This window comes from Herpailurus yagouaroundi, unplaced genomic scaffold, assembly GCF_014898765.1.
Source record: "Herpailurus yagouaroundi ecotype Mexico unplaced genomic scaffold, PumYag 198, whole genome shotgun sequence".
Classification (NCBI taxonomy): Eukaryota; Metazoa; Chordata; class Mammalia; order Carnivora; family Felidae; genus Herpailurus; species Herpailurus yagouaroundi.
This window is the reverse complement of record NW_024412429.1, coordinates 9,851,696-9,868,738: the sequence shown is the minus strand read 5'-3', so window position 1 is coordinate 9,868,738 and position 17,043 is coordinate 9,851,696. Positions and strand designations below refer to the sequence as shown.

General features: G+C 42.9%; 1 protein-coding gene across 3 annotated transcripts; it reads left to right on the top strand.

Annotated features, from left to right (window-relative positions):
* The first annotated feature begins 10 nt into the window (after positions 1 to 10).
* Positions 11 to 16,786, top strand: GTF2H5 (general transcription factor IIH subunit 5). 3 transcript variants are annotated; one of them, XM_040448761.1, is made up of 3 exons: positions 11 to 86; positions 979 to 1,048; positions 16,284 to 16,786. In XM_040448761.1, exons 2-3 carry the CDS (start codon positions 1,014 to 1,016, stop codon positions 16,462 to 16,464), a joined length of 216 nt encoding a protein of 71 aa, XP_040304695.1. In that variant the 5' UTR covers positions 11 to 86; positions 979 to 1,013; the 3' UTR covers positions 16,465 to 16,786. The 3 variants fall into 3 exon arrangements, with proteins under 3 accessions (XP_040304695.1, XP_040304694.1, XP_040304696.1); XM_040448760.1 differs by having other exon boundaries at positions 35 to 126; XM_040448762.1 differs by lacking the exon at positions 11 to 86 and adding an exon at positions 133 to 295.
* Positions 16,787 to 17,043: the final 257 nt, after the last annotated feature.

Genomic DNA, 17,043 nt, shown 5'->3' with positions numbered 1-17,043 from the left:
GCCCCGCCCACAAGAGCGTCGCTGACCGATGACGTAGCCGGCACAGACGCTGCAAGGCGGAGTTACTGCTGGATCTGTGGGTAGAGGTGCGTTGTGTCTGTTTTTCCAGCGAGACGGCAAAGTGGGGTGCGTAGAAAATCTTGGGTTTCCAAGGAAGGGAGGGGGAGAAGAGACTCAGAAGCCGGTCCTGCAAGTGCTGGGATACCGGGCGGTGTTTCGCACCCCCTCGGGGCGCTTCCTGAAGAGGCCTGGAGGCTGTCCCGCTGTAATTGAGCCGTGGAATTCAAAAGGGGAGGTAATGGCTCGTACCCCGTGTGAGAAGTTGAAGGATTAAGTTCCCATCTGCCGCGTGGGATTTTTTTTTCCTCCTAGGGCAGATCCTTGGGGAACTGAGTTAGTTGGTAAAGGAACACATGACCTGGTGACCTGGCTTCTCCCTTTTTCTTTCTTTTTCTTCTTCTCCCCCCTTTTTCTTTCTTTCTTTGTTTCTTTTTCTTCTTCTTCTTCTTCTTCTTCTTTTTCTTCTTCTTCTACCTTATACCGGGGAGCTTTAGCTCTGTCCCTTTGCTCTAGCTCTTCTGTGAAAAGAGATGGTCGGCCTCACCATCCCTTTCAGAGCTACCATTCTGTGATTCCTGCTTCCCAGGATCGTATCTTTTATCATTAGCCCAGGTGGGAATAGAAATCTTGTGACTCGTGTTCTAAACCTGGTTTGGGTACGCGGGCGTACTTAGGTGGCTTGCTTTCTTTTGGGTCGACTCGGGAAGCATTTGCAAGAAGCATTAATGTTCCAATAGGCTCATTTTAATTTTGTTAAAAATCAGAATAATTGTATGTCTTGTTAACGTTAGCCCTATGTTTTTCATAGACTTAACTCTTTAATCTGACATTTAACATTTTGTCTCATTTCAGAGGCAAATCTCCAAAGTATATTGAAGTCGGTGCTTTCGAATTTATTGTCACCTTATCTCTTATTAGCATTTTAAAGGTCATCACCTTCTGACTTGGAAAAGATGGTCAACGTCTTGAAAGGAGTGCTGATAGAATGGTTAGTAGTTTTGATACTTAATGAAATTTAAATCTCCATGTTGAATCTTGATGTATGTATACCTCCTCTAAAATCCATGTTTTTGTTTTAAGATCTAAACGAATCAAGTCTTTCAACTTTCTTAACTTCATTTTTCTTATATAACAAGTGGAACAGATTTTGTTGGTATATTTCTTTCCTGTGCCAGATTTCAGTGTCTCTAGCCAGTGGCGTAAGTGGCATTATTTCCAACACGTTTTGGTCAGGGGAAGTGTTTTTTTTTTAATGTTTATTTTTGAGAGAGACAGACACAGAGCGCAAGTGGGGAAGGGGCAGAAAGGGAGACACAGAATCCTAAGCAGGCTCCAGGCTCTGAGCTGTCAGCACAGAGCCCGACACGGGGCTCGAACTCACAGACCACGAGATCATGACCTGAGCCAAAGTCAGCCGCTTAACTGAGCCAGCCAGGTGCCTCCAGGGAAGGTGTATTTTTTAGATCACTCTTTGGAGGAACAGTACTTGCATTGTCATCCCACCCTCAGGGATTGACTAGAATTTAGGGTCTGCCTGAGTCTTCACCATCACGAACTATGGTCTTGAAAGAGTAAGAAAGTCAAGAGTCAATTGAAGGTTTCTTAAACGAGGCACGCATTCCAAAGAAGAAACTAGAAACCTTAATGAGCGGCATTGAATTTCAAAGCAGGCTATCTAGGGCCAAGTACCACAGCCTGAAGACCTCTACTACCGGACCAGTTCTTGCTCTGTCTCCACTTGTTTGTGATGTTAAGGCTGGGGGAGGAGCAAAGCCAAACGTAGGATACTTGCGGCATCAAAGCAGCTTTGTCCTATAGAAATACAACGTGAGCCACACACGTTGTCTTAAATTTTCTATTAGCCACGGTAAGAGTAAATTGAAACAGGTGAAATTAATACATTTTATTTAACCCAGTGTGTCCAAACTATTTCATCGTGTCCTTAATCGTTGATTAAGATTTCAAAATCGTGCTAGGTCTTTTTTCATACGGCCGTGTGTAGTTTACTTTCTGCAGCCCAAATCACAGGCTGGCCACGTTTCAAGTGCTCAGTGGTGAGCAGTGCCGGTTGATTTAATGTTTAGAATAAAGGAGACAAAACAAGGGTAGAAGAAAAGAGCCAGTGACGTGGGAGGGAAGCTAAGAGGGGATGTTTAATGAAGGTGAGTGGGCCTAAGAGAGAATAAGGTGAAGACACTGGAAGTCAGTGATTTTTGTCGTATCTTCTTTTTTTAATTTAATCTATTTACTTGACAGCATGTGCACACCAGTGGGGGAGAGGCTGAGGGAGAGAGTGATAAAGACTTAAGCAGGCTCTACACTGAGCGGGGAGCCCTACTTGGGGTTCTGTCTCAGGACTGTGAGATCATAACATGAACCTGAATCAAGAGTCAGACCCTTAATTGACTGAGCCACCCAGGCAACGTTTTTTTGTTTGTTTTGTTTTAAGATGAGAGCTGTTTTAGTGGAAATGTGAGATAGATGCCAGATTGGAGTACTTTGAAAAGGGAAAGGAAGATGAGGAAGTGGAGACTCTTCAGAGAAGTTTTGTTGTAATAATAAGCAAAGGAATGGAGAACTGGATTGAAAGCTGAAGAGGGATATGGTAAGGGAATCTGGTTCCTGTTATTTTGGTTTTAATGGAGAGAATAGAATTTATGTTGATGAGAACAAACTACTCACAGAGGAGAGGTGTTCACTGGGGAAAGCAAGGGGACAGGATCTAGGTCCCATAAGTTCTAAACACAAAGTGCTGTTTTCTTTTGGAAAATACTTTTAAGCTAGTTTTTTTTGTATTGTATGTTTCTTAAAACTTTGTCATAATTGGCGCACCTGGCTGGCTCAGTTGGTTAAGCGTCTGACTTCGGCTCAGGTCATGGTCTCACGTTCATGGGTTTGAGCCCCACGTCAAGCTCCGTGCTGTTTGAGCCTGCTTAGGATTCTCTCACTCTTTCTCCCTCTGCCCCTCCCCCGCTGTGCGCTCTCATCACTCTCTCTCTCAAAATAAATAAATTTTTAAAAATTTTCTTCGTAATTATAGAAACATTCTCCTGGTTGGTCTTTCAGTGCTACTGTTTTTTAACACAGAGGATACGGTGTCTAAATGTGGTGTCTGTCCAGTCAGATGGGAGCCCCCACATGTGGGGCGACGACCGAGTGGAAGCCAATGGCGCAGGGGATGGAAATTCACCCAAGACAGAGCAAAGGAGATAGAAGTTTATGGAATACACTGCACAGGAGCAGCAAGCAGAGAGAGTGAAGGCTGTTTTTAAAGGAGGAAGATGAGGTGTGGGGATGGGAACGGAAGGAATTCTCTCTCCCCATTTTGGTAACTATGCCTGGTTGTAAGTAGCCCATTGGTCAGTTAGGGCCTCTGGATATTTTGAGGTGGATCTCCTGATGGGCCTCTTTGTATTCAGTTGGTCTCTGAGCCCTTTCCACCTTCCATCTCTCAGGCCTATTTGCCTAAAAGCATCGTCTGCAGCGTCATACGGCATACACACACACACAGGGTCAGCTGTCTCTTTTCCCCTTTTGTTTCTTCCAATTTCAAGTTTGATCTTCACCCCTGGATTTGATCAATCTTAACTTCTCTCTTGTCGGATTTTTGTATTTTAGTTTTTGTTGATGTGTAAAGTTTCATTTATCTAGAACTTATTGGGAGGAAGGGCATGTTAGGCAAAGATTTGAATTTGCCTTTTTTTTTTTTTTTTTAGCTGAACATGTGTTTCACACCATTCATTCCCTTCTCTAATGATACCTCTTTTATCACATTGTTTCACTCTCCCTGCTACTTTTCCTTAATCCTGTCCCACATCCCTTCTTTTCTGTGTCATTGCTGCCTATTCAAGAATAATCTCAGGAGGCGCCTGGGTGCCTCAGTCAAGTTAAGGGTCTGACTTTGGCTTGGGTCATGATCTCCTGGTGGTTCGTGAGTTAGAGCCCCACGGGGGGCTCCCTTCTGTGATCATGGAACCCACTTCAGATCCTCATTCTCCCTTTCTCTCTGCCCCTCCCCCACTCAGCAAGCTCTCTCCCTCCCTCAAAAATAAGTATTAAAAAATTAAGAAAGAATACCTCAGAATAATTTAGTCTGTTTCCAAAATAATCCTTTTGTCCTGATGGTTAAGATTGTGTTAGATCTATACTTTAATTTGAAAAAATATGGCTGGACTGCATTTTAAAGAGCAGAATCCTGGGAGGCTCATTAAAATCTCAGTGGTAGGCTTTCACTGTAGCCTTGAGGACCTAGTATAAATTTGTAAGAGGACCTGAGGTGTTAGTTTTCTTTCCTATTGGCTGAGCTCTCTGCCCAGTTTGCTGTCATGGAACCAAGCCTCAGAATTCTACGTAGGCTCTAATGGCCCCTCTATCACTCTGCTCTTCTGTGTAATCCCCAGACTAACAGCAACAGCATCATCTGGAACTTGTTAGAAATGCAAAGTCTCAGACCTCACTCCAAGTCTCCTAAATCAGAATTGTGCATGCAAAGATACTTGTTAAAAAGCATTTAAAGTTTGGGAGGAGAAGCACTTAACTGGCCTAAGTCTGATAATGAGTTTTCCTATAGAGAATTGTTTTGCACCAAAACTACTAAAGTTTTATTTTGCCGATGGACACTGTCCTTGCAAAACTTGAATTTTTTCCTTTAAGGTGAATTCCAAAGTGTAGCCTGCACAATTTTTCAAGAGGGTTACTGTCTTCCCAAAGATAGAAATCTTCCAAAAAGACTCCAGGCTTAAGAAATACTAGGTTTATAAAGGGCATGGTCAGGGCTGATGAGAACTCCACAATCAGGTGTCCATGTTGGGACAGTAACTGGAAAAGTCCTTCAGTTTCCCTCATGTCTGTATTTGATGCCAAAAAGAAGATTCTTAGTAATACAGTATTAGCATAAGTCTGTTTACTTCATAATACCCATGGATTGTGTGGGGCCTGTAGGTGTGTGGAGTACAGAATCTCATAGGTCTAGAGTTCATAGGCAAACCACTCAAGAATTTCTTAAAACTACTTTCATTGTTGCAAGTGATTCTTTCCAAATTCCAGCCACATCACCATACATGGTCATCTATAATGGCATGGATAGCGCTGTTCCACATATTCTGTTCAGGCAGCCGGCAAAATACTTCTCAGCCATGTAGGGCCTCATTCAAGAAGGGAGTCTTAATTTGACACCTGTCTTAGAATGGCTGAACCTCGTGCCGCATTTAAATTTCACCTCTGTCAGTTCCTTTCAACTGATTTGGAGTCTCTAATAAATGAAGCAAATAAGTCAGATTATGGTGGTGGCCATTAGGCCCAACTCTATGAATTGAAAAATCAAGGTACTAGGATATAAGAAGATTCTTTCCTCACAAAGTTTATCAACTGCCAAAATCTAAAGCTAAATTGAAATTTTTTGTTGATAAATTTGTGTTTTTATGTATCAATGAGGTTGGTGAAAACTTCCTCTTTGTTGGGGTCCACCACTGTCAACTGCCAGCCTCACACTAAGCATTTCCCAAATCTAGCCAACCACAGCAGTACTGAAGCAAGCAGCCTGTGTCCAACAAATGGCCTTGTCCAGTTGCAGGTGCCAGAGCAGACCTCTGGGGCGACCGTTATCTTGGTTACTTGGTGCGGCAAGTGCTTCAGCAAGATGATTTGTTATAAAGGTGCAATTCCCAACTAGCTTACAGCACAATAGCAAAGAATCTGAAGAAATAGTATTTATTAGATTTACGGGTTCGACTTCTAAACCTATACTGTTAGGAGAAGCAGTTAAGAACAAAAGCAAGGGGCCCCTGGGTGGCTCAGTCAGTTAAGCGTCCAGTTCTCAGTTTTGGCTCAGGTCATGTTCTCACGGTTTTGTGAATTTGAGCCCTCTGCCGGGCTCTGTGCTGACAGTGCAGAGTCTGCTTGGGATTCTCTCTCTCTCTCTCTCTCTCTCTCTCTCTCTCTCTCTCTCTCTGCGCCCCTCCCCACTCACATTGTCTCAGTCTCAAAATAAATAAACTTTAAAAAAGAACTAAGACAAAACTAGTCTTACCATTGTTCTGTTCTTTCGCAGCATTTAGATATTTCTTGTGACCCTTTGCTTCTTAGAAGGGCCATATTCACAGAAGTTTCTTGGCTACCCAGAAGAGTGCCTAAACTATACATGGGCGATGCTTAGTAAATATATGTGTACTGAATGAATTTTGTTAACATAATTGAGCCAAGGAATGTAATCTCAGCCTAAATCCCAGAGTATTAATGTTCCTTTAGAGCTTCTCTATTAGCACAGTGATAATAGTGGAGATAAGAATAGGTTCTGATAACTTGGATTCAAGTTTCAGTACAAAAAAGCTTTGTGCACCAGACCTCTTTTTTTGGCAAGTTACATCAAATAGCTTTTAAATGAAGTGAATGTTGGCTTCCAGTCTTAGTTTTTAAAAAGCAGCTCTCACCGAGCTAATGATATGGGTGATAGAAGCACAGTCTTTAAAAAGACCTAATACGGAAAGCAATTTGTGATAGGTTTTTGAGCATTTATATGCTTTACCACAGTAATTCCCTTTCCAGAAGTTTATCCTAAGGAAGTGACCAGAACTGCAAATGAAAATGTAGGTGACTGAATGTGCTAATAAAACATGACGCCTTGAGGATGGAGCTAGCGAGTGTAATGTTAAGTGACATAAGTCCGAGAAAGACAAATGCCATGTGATTTCACTCCCATGTGAAATTTAAGGAAACAAATGAGCAAAAGGAAAAAAGACACAATCAAGAAATAGACTCTTAATTATAAAGAATTGATGGTGATGGGCGTTAAGGAATGCTCTTGTGATGGGCACCAGGCGTCGAATGGAAGTGTTGAATTGCTATATTGTACACCTGAAACTAATAGTATACTGCATTAACTGGAATTGAAAACTTAAAACATTGTGACTTTTTTCCTAATCAGATAATGTAGCTATTAAAATATTTGCAAACATTTCAAGTGATCTGGGATGATATTGTGTGATACAGTGTTAAATAAAAAGGGCTGAATGCCTTCATGATGTAACACTGAACATTTACTGGTACCGTACTAAGCACTTGGTAATATTCTATTTGTTCTCGCAACAACCCTATGAGATACAGGTATTATTATCCCCATTTTATAGATGCAGAAATTGAGCACAGAGAAATAAATTGCTCAGGGTTACACAACTGCTAAGATTGGATTTTAAACCACAGTATTCTGCTTCAGAACCCACGCAAATAAGCCTTATGTAATCTGTCTTTCTAACACAGAACTAAGCATTATGTCGTGTTAAGTTCTGTAAAAGGACTTGTGCATGTGCAGTCTTAGAATAATATATGTATTCACGGGATAATAGAACAACATTTTTGTACAAGCAAATCCTTTAATGGGGATAGAAGGGGGTCATTTGAACCTTTCTACCTATATCCTTTCACACACCCAGAAACTCTTGGCACTGTAATTGCTCTTCATTTGAGTGTCTACCGTGAGCAAAGTGTTTTAGGTATAGTCTCTAATCCAGCAACCCTGCAACATAAGTGGCACTGTCTCCATCTTACTACCTAGGACCCTAAGACATGGAGAGGGTTAGTGATTTTATAGATCATACATGTTTTGTTTGAGGTGGGGATTGGGCTTTGGCTGAGCCCAGTTGTTTTCTTTAGTGTCTTGCGTCTTTTTAACAATAAACCTCTTGTGTGTCCTATTGGGGACTTGGGACAGTCGTTCTGGTTGGTGGCCCTTTCTGGTTGGTGTAATGACTCCTGTGGTGGCCCTTTCTTTCTCTTAAGACCCTACTCATTGCAAGTATAAGATTTTTAAGGAATTCTACCTTGTAGCTAATTATTATCAGGAAGGATTGTTTACCACTGACTGAGCCAATCTTAGTATTCTGATGGTATGGGCAGTGCTGACAATTTTGTGCAGGTGACCCGTGATTCTGTGATCTGTCGTATAGCTAACTACATCATCCTAGGAGAGACTTCACAATACTTTTTAGAATCACGTTTTATACTCAGGTTATGTAGGAAGGGGTTGATTGACATCTGCCCGTCACATCTCCGGGGCGGAGATACGTTTTTTTTCTTGCTCACTAGCCCTGATCCCAGTTTTTTATTTTTTTTTAACTTTTTTTTTTAATGTTTATTTATTTTGGAGAGAGAGAGACAGTATGAGCGAAGGAGGGGAAGAGAAAGAGGGAGACACAGAATCCGAAGCAGGTTCCAGGCTCTGAGCTGTCAGCACAGAGTCCGATGCGGGGCTTGAACCCACAAACCGCGAAATCATAATCTGGGCCGAAGTCGGACGCTAACCGACTGTGCTACCCAGGCCCCCCTGATCCCAGTTTTTTAACCGAGTATGTCTATGGGCACTTGGGGGTTTTTTTTGCTTTGTTCTTACCAGCAGACTCTCCCATAGATTCTCTTCATGAGAAAGTGGAATAAATAACCCTGTATTCAGGCAAGATATTCCAGTCCCTCAGTGTTTCGTAACAAAGATCCCCTAAACTTTGAGTGTCCTTTTGAATCATTACAAATTATATTTTTTAGGTACATGTTTGAGAATTCAGTCTGAAATTAACAGCTTTCTGTTTCCTTTCAAAAAGTTTGAGGCAATTAATAACAGAAATAGTCATATCAGTGTCTCACTGACAATGACTAAGTATCTCATTTGTGAGTTAGGAGCGTTTCCCCAGGTATGGGGAGTGCCACTGGTGTTCAAGATGATTTGTAGTGGAACACAAAAGGGAGGGGGGAGAACACAAAAATAGTTTGTATATGACCAGTTTAATTTAGTTGAGGGGAAAAAAAACACATCAGGATGACTGATGATTCATACCAGATCAAGTTAGGCTTAAAAGTTGATTTAAGGGCGCCTGGGTGGCTCAGTCAGTTAAGCGTCTGACTTCGGTCCACATGATGATCTCACTGTCCATGAGTTCAAGCCCCACATCAGGCTTGTGCTGACAGCCCTGAGCCTGGAACCTGCTTCATGAAGATTCTGTGTCTCCTTCTCTCTCTGCCCCTCCCCCACTTGTGCTCTGTCTCTATCCCTCAAAAATAAATAAATGTTTAAAAAAAATTTTTTTTAAGTTGCTTTAAAAGCAATTTAGAGAAAAAATAATATGTAATGCAGGTGTTACAAGAGCTGACTAAAATAGCAGGGATGGTATGCAAATGGCAAAAATTTTTAAAACACCAGCGTGCTGAATCAGAGCACAGACGTGAGCTCCCCTGACACTTCTTAGTTTCAGTTGTTTGGGGTTCACTTCGTTGAAATAATGTAAATTTATTTCATCTAGAAAATTTCTGGGGATCTATTAGTCTTTATAACCACTTAACCTTTGGTATCTCTAAAACCTCTTAGAGCAGCCAATTACTAGAATAAATTGGTGTCCTCTGTGAATGTGCTGAGCTCAGACAGTAACAAGGTAATCTATCACATTTGGACCCGAAATCTATTTTAAATTGTTCTGCGTGAAGAATATCCTTCAAAGAAGCCTCTGAATGATTTTAATTGAAAAGTACTGAGATCTGTGGCAACTGGGTGGCTCAGTCGGTTGAGTGTCTGACTCAGCGTAGGCTCCTGATCTCTTGGTCATGAGTTCGAGCCCCGTGTGAGGCTCCATGCTGGATGTCAAGCCTGCTTAGGGGTCTGTCTCTCCCTCCTCTGCCTCTCTCAAAAAGAAAGAAAATACTGAGATTCTTGTGGGACCTGAGAGTAAAATGGGCACCAGGGCCTCCATGTGAGAGATGAGAGTGAGTCTTCCTGTCCCCTGATGGCAGAGGGAGAAGGGAGAGACGGGAAATGGCCCAGCTGCAGAACACTAGAGCCGATTATTTCTGTCTGTCCCTCACCCCTATTTCTGTCCCTCACCCCCGGCTATTCTTAAGTGAGTCCTCTTTTATTCCCCACTCCCCTTTTATTTGTATGGGCAAGGAAACGTTTAGGGAAACAACACAGTTTTTAACAACACAGTTTTTAAAAACAATGGCGTTAGAGACACTGAAGCTTTGATTTCCCTGTTCTGTAGACCTCCTTGATTCCATTTCTGTAATTGCAACTGAAAGAACCCTGTTAAACCTGCTTGTTACTCCCTGTCGCCCCTCCTCCCCTTCTTTCTAGAATTGCTTTTTTTGTGTTTATTTTTTTTTTGAGAGACAGAGCATGAGCATGAGCAGGGGAGGGGCAGAGAGAGGGAGACACAGAATCCGAAGTGGGCTCCAGGCCCTGCGTTGTCAGCACAGAGCCGGACGTGGGGCTCAAACCCCTGAACCATAAGATCTTGACCTGAGCCAAAGTCAGACAGATACTCAACGGACTGAGCCACCAGCGCCCTAGAGTTGCTCTTTAAGCCCCTTTTAACTTTGTTTCACAGCCTTTTTGTCAGTCATTGGTAATTTGTCTACCTCAGTGAGATTTTTCAATGTACAACATATTAACTGGTTTACAAAAATTTCTTACTCTGTGTAATTGCCAAAATTAGGGAATTCCTGGAAATGTGCAATTTATCTGTATCTGCTTAAATCCGTGACTATTGCATTATCTTTGTAGAAGACCCCGCTCTGACGCATCCACATCTGCCTGTTGTTGGCCTTCAGTCTCATGTCTCTACCTGCCCTGAGACCCTCATTCTCATACTCTTTGGCCCTACTTTTCCTGTTTTCAGTCACCCAGAAAGCCACAGATTTCCAGGCCACCCCTCATCCCTGGGACACTCGATACTTGCAGCTCTGTCATCTGCTTTTTCCCACCTCCACCCCTCTGAGCCCTAGCCAGGCAGGACCCCCTGTGTCTTCCAGCCCCCTTTTTCTGTCTCACTGTGGGAGCACGAGCTTTCTCCTGAGCACACCACTTCTCCCACAACCCTCCCAAGCATTGACTCCTCTGTGGTACCTCATGTACCATTGGGGCCAGGAAACTGGATAGGTATCTGCCTTATTCCTCCTTGCCACTTCAGACATGGTGACTTGTCTTCATAGAAACCCACAGCTCTCACCATCAGAGGACCCCGCTCACTAACCCTCCCCTTTGTGATCCTCCGCACACACCCACGTCTTTCCCTTCAAGGCTTTTCCGTGAAGGCTGTCACTCTTGAGTAGCTCTCCTCTGCGCATTTTGGTAATTTCAGTATCCACGTGGATCGTCCCCTCAATACCCTGACTTCTCAGTCTCCTGACCTGCTCTTCCCAAGCCTGTCCTCCACCCTGTCCCAGCCTTTCCCGCTGCCGTGGGCGGCCCTCGTCTGTCCCTGCCAGTATTGCCCTCCCTTCACTGTCTCCACTTCGGGCATCTCCCTGGCCTCCACCCCTTCTTGCCCATTCTCTCCCTCTAATGCCCTCGCTCTAATGTCTTCAGCTCTGCCAGACCTGCGGTCTGTTGATCTCCCGCCTTCCCCTGACCTTCCCAGCAGCACCCCACGTCCTCCTCAGCCCGCTGAGGCTCCACGGTTCCAGGCCGCATTTGTTCGTTCAATTAAAGACCGTCGGCTCCCTTGCCTCTCTCTCACACTAACCAGATGTGATTCTGTCCCACCCTGCACCTGCTCTGAACCTTTACCTCCACGGCTTCAAATTCACGACTCCTAAACTCATGTGGACCCTTAATGCTAGCCAGCAAATCCCTGCTTCTTAGTCTTTTTACTGTCCCCCTCTTAATAGCTGTTCTACTTCAAATTCAAGATTTTTTTTTTTTTGATGTTTTTATTTTATTTCTGAGAGACAGTGTGAGCAGGGGAGGGGCAGAGACAGATAGAGACACAGAATCCGAAGCAGGCTGCAGGCTCTGAGCTGTCAGCACAGAGCCCGATGCGGGGCTAGAACCCACAAACCGTGAGATCATGACCTGAGCCAAAGTCAGACACTCAACCAACTGAGCCACCCAGGTGCCCCAAGATTTCAGTAGTTTTAAAACTTACTGGTATTTTTTGTGCCTCCAAGAAAAATCACTACCAGGTATACTGTATCATGCCATTGATTGCAAGAGTCATCTTGATTTTGGAGATGTTAAAATGTGGGGGGATATGTACTTCTTAGAATAGACGAATGTGGTATTTCATACCTTCAACTTCTTTACCTCCAAAAACTTTCCTGTTTCACTGCAAAAATACAGGAAAAGCAATCGGGAGAGAAAGTTGGCAAGTCTGTCCCATTGATCTGTGCACATATACTCTTCCCTTCCCCCCACTGGCTATGATGAAGTATCCATTCTCCTGTCTTTTTTTTTTTTTAATTTTTTTTAACGTTTTTACTTATTTTTGAGACAGAGAGAGACAGAGCATGAACGGGAGGGGCAGAGAGAGAGGGAGACACAGAATTGGAAGCAGGCTCCAGGCTCTGAGCCATCAGCCCAGAGCCCGACGCGGGGCTCGAACTCACAGACCGCGAGATCGTGACCTGAGCTGAAGTCGGACGCCCAACCGACTGAGCCACCCAGGCTCCCCAACCCCATTCTCCTGTCTTAAGCCAGCTTCTCTACTTGGGAACTGGACCCCATCCCTTCTTGCCTATTTCAGGACAGCTTTCCAGCAGCCTTCCTCCTCCTGCTCTAGCAATTTTTCCTTCTCTACTGAATCATTCCCATCAGCATTCTAAACATGTTGTGATACCCACCCACCCCCACCCCCACCCCCACCCCCGGAAGGAGGTGAGCAAAACCTATTGATTCCCATGTCCTTTTCCAGCTGCCACTCTATTTCCCGCTCTGTGAAAAAGAATTTCTTGGAAGACTTGTCTAAATTCACTTTCTCTGATTTCTGTCCTGTGACTCCACTGAACCTGTTCTTGCCAAGGTCTGGTAGTCAAGTTTCAATCCTTATTTCCTGTACCTGTTACCAGCACCTATCACGGTGGATCACCTCTTCTCCCCAAATGTCCTTTGTTCACTTACCTTCCAGAACTCAGGGCTTTCTTCCTGCCTCTGCAGTCACTCCTTTCCAGTCTGCTTTGCTGATTTGTCCTTTTCCTGCTAACCTCTTGACGTTGGGGAGTCTGGGGCTTGGTCCATGTTCTTTTCTCTGTTGCTGTGTTCACTTCCTTGCTGGGGCTTGATGACTGACTTTTGCTCTTCAGTCCAGACTTTGCTACTGAAATCCGGAATCGTATGCCCACTTTCCTACGCAGTTTTGCGCTTGGGTGCCAACCTATCTCAAGTGCAACGTGCCTCAAACCCACTCTTGATCTTCCCAGCACACCTGTTCTTCCTACTTCCTCATCTCACTAAAAGGCAACTCCATTTTTTTCATTTGCTCTGACCAAAAATGTTGGGAGTCCCCTTAATTCTTCTCTTTCAAAGTCGGAGTCTAGTCTCGGCAAATTATGTTGGCTTTACGTTCAACGTATGTCTAGAATGCAACCGCTTCTCATCTCCCCGTTACCACTTACTTCCAAACCATTATCATCTCTTCTTGCCTGGGTTACCGCATTCACCTTCTGGTCGGTCTCCCTGTTTGCACCCTTGCCTCCACCACTACCACCACCCCAAGTCTTTTCTCAACCCCACAGGCTGTATGATCCTTCCTTTTCAAATTTAAGTCAGTTTGGGGCACCCGGGTGGCTCGGTCAGTTGATCTTCTGACTTCGGCTCGGGTCATGATGTTGCAGTTTGTTGGTTTGAGCCCCACGTCGGGCTCTGTGCTGACAGCTCAGATCTGAAGCTTTGTGCTTCGGATTCTGTGTTTCTCAGTGTCTCTACTCCTCCCCCACTCAAGTTCTGTCTCTCAATAAACATTAAAAATATTTTAAAAAGTAAAATTTAAGTCAGTTTGGGGGCACCTGGGTAGCCCAGTCAGTTAAGTGTCTGACTCTTGATTTCAGCTCAGGTCATGATCTCATGGTCGTGAGATGGAGCCCTGTGTTGGGCTCTGTGCTGGATATGGGGCCTGCTTAGGATCCTCTCTCTCCCTCTCCTCCAGTCCTTCCCCACCCGCTCATGCATGGACTCGCTCTCTCGTTCCAAAAAATAATAATAAAATTTAAGTCAGTTTGCAAGTTAAATCATGTCTCCCAGTAAAAGCCAGAGTTGCTAAAATCACCTCTGAGGCCCTTTGTGATCTGGCCCAGCTACAGCGAACTTGGTGACCTCATCTCCCACTTCTGTTCCCTTTAGTCACCGCACTCCAGCCTCTGTGGCCTTGCTGTTTCTCTCTGACTGAGTCACGTGGCTCACTCACTACCTACTCCTGGTGTTTGTTCAGATGTCACCTGCTCAGTCAGGCCTTCCCTGCCTCCCCTGTTTGAACTTGGGAGTCTTGCAGTTTCATGACTGCCAGTTCTCATCCTGCTTCCCTATTTTGTGCATGTGCGCGTGCACGCGTGTGTGTGTGTGTATCGTAGCACTACTGGTAAATGTAAGCTCTAGTAACAGGGTTCTTTTTTTTTTCCTTTTTTTAATTTTTATTTTAAGTAGGCTTCATGCCCATCATGGGGCTTGAACTCATGACGCTGAGATCAAGAGTCACGTACACTACTGACTTAGCCAGACAGGCACCCCAACAGGAGAGTGCTGGATTGTTTTTTCACTGCTGAATCCCCAGGACCAGAATAGGGTCTAGCATATGACAGGTGCTGAGTAAATATTTATTGAATGAGTGTGTGAACTTTAGCAAATTTACATCTGAACCAATAGATTCTGCATGTTAATGTGGTCATTCCAATACTTTAACCATAGACTATAACTGAATTTTGCCAAATCTGTGTGGACAAGTGTAACTTAAGTGTTCTGAACCTAAGCCTAAGATGACAGACATACTAGAAACTAATTTTAAAATCTGTGTCAGTTTTGGAGCGCCTGGGTGGCTCAGTTGGTTAAGCATCCGACTTCTGCTCAGGTCATGACCTTGTGGTTCGTGAGTTCGAGCCCCACATCAGACTCTGCACTGGTAGTGTGGAGCCTGCTTGGGTGTCTCTCTGTCTGTCTGTCTGTCTGTCTGTCTCTCTCTCTCTCTCTCTCTCTCTCTCAATAAATAAATAAATAAATAAATACACTTTAAAAACTAAAATCTGTGTCAGATCTGATAAGGGCAGACCTATTTATTCACATCATTTTACATTGTAAAATGTTCATAAAATCATTGTAATGGTAAGTTACTAAAAATAATTAAGAAAATCATCTTTTCAGGAAGACTGGGCTTTATTAATAGGTAATACACCATGAACCATACCCATTTAGTGACTGAAATAAATCCTTTACTTTTGTTAGCTTCGCTCACACCTGGTTTGTACTTGAAGGAACTAAAATTGAGTTTTGTTTTCAGGAAATTACACTGACTCTTTTTGAACTAAAGCATCTTTGCAATTGATGTTGTCATTCCTCAATAAACCAAAAGAGTTTGTAAAGTTACATTTTCTCTAAGATTTGAAAACTGTATGCAGCTTGACATTTTCATGTTCAATTTTTGCTAAATACATTGTACAGTAGGTCTAAAGGGTGTCCCTTTTGTGTGATGCAGAGCTTTTATGACAGATATGTTTCTGTAAATCCAAGAAATTATATCCCTTTTTCCTTTGTGACTTATTCTATTCATTACAGAGTGAAAACCACAAATAAATAGAATTAAATTTGGATCTCTTTGAGCTCAGTATTCTCTAGGAGATTTTGGTAGGATTTCCCTTAAAGATTCTGAATGATAGTTCAGACTTAGAAAGTTTAAAATTTTAAGGAAGAAAAATAACTTGGGCACCTGCTGCAAGCCAGAGCCTATTCTTGGCATTATTCTGTAATTTTCATAACTGCCCTGTAGCCTCATTTTGAGGCTTTGGGAGATTAAATACATATTAGGGTCACACAAGTAAGTGATAAAGCTGAGACTGAATGCAGTTCTGACTTTTGCAAAGTGACTGACTGGTTTTGTAAATAAATTTTTCACTGGCAAGGTAGTGAAAATCCTTTGGCTTCTTAAAAGTCATGGTCATGGGCAAGTAAGGAAATTCATTTTTTCAATCCGTGAAGGGAGCTGTTACTCTTTGGCCCTGTTAACTACCAAGCTTTGAACATTATTTTTCACTTGTCAGTGACAAACTACTCTTTTAAAATCTTATCATCGGTCTCTTTGTCTAAAACTTGAACCAGCAGTTCTAAAATGAAGCTATGTCTACAGATCATTAGTGCTTGAGAGGGAGTGAGGGATTGAGTTAACAGTTTAGAACTTATAAATTATCCTAAAAATTCTACAAGCCCAATTCTAGTTGTTCCCGTGAAATTTGACAACAGGGCGTCTCATCTTTACGTGTTTTCTCTGCAGTGACCCAGCCATGAAGCAGTTCCTGCTGTACTTGGATGAATCAAATGCCCTAGGAAAGAAGTTCATCATTCAAGACATTGATGACACTCATGTCTTCGTTATAGCAGAGTTGGTTAATGTCCTCCAGGAGCGAGTGGGTGAATTAATGGACCAAAATGCCTTTTCTCTTACTCAGAAGTGAAAATACTCAATATTGACCACTTAGGAATCATAAGTAACAAATGTGAGAGACTGTCACCATTCAGTGTCCTATGTGACAGATTAAACTTAGTTGCTTAGATGCATGTTACAGGAAAACCTATGATGTCATTCGTTCAGAAAAAAGCCCCTGAACAGATTTTTTTTTAGTACGTGTACCCTAGAATGTAAAAAAAGAAAGAAAGAAAAGTTTTAATGCTTGTCTGTCTGTGATTTGCCTTTTATTATCCTACATTAAAATATTAATGTAAATGGTTTTCTTACCTTTTTAATACATTAAGAATATGATGGAATATGCTTTTAAATCATTCGTCTAACCTAACTGTTTCACTTGTTCCTGTTAATAATTGTGGGGTTTTGTAGTGTGGGTGTGGTTCGTCCTGTTCCAATTAGAAACTTCACAGATTATTTAGATAAATATGCCACGGTGGGACCTTGGGTAATATTTATGTCTTGCAAGTAATGCCTGCATACCGGCCAGCTGTCTTGGTGAAGAAGATGGGGAAGAGAACCATATAATGTTAATGTGAACTACACTTTGCATTTCCCTAAAAATACAGCG

Coding starts and splice junctions, on each gene's coding strand:
- GTF2H5 (XM_040448761.1), top strand. CDS start 1,014: ATGGTCAACGTCTTGAAAGGAGTGCTGATAGAATG. Junction 1,049..16,283: donor AAAGGAGTGCTGATAGAATG/GTTAGTAGTTTT, acceptor TTTTCTCTGCAG/TGACCCAGCCATGAAGCAGT.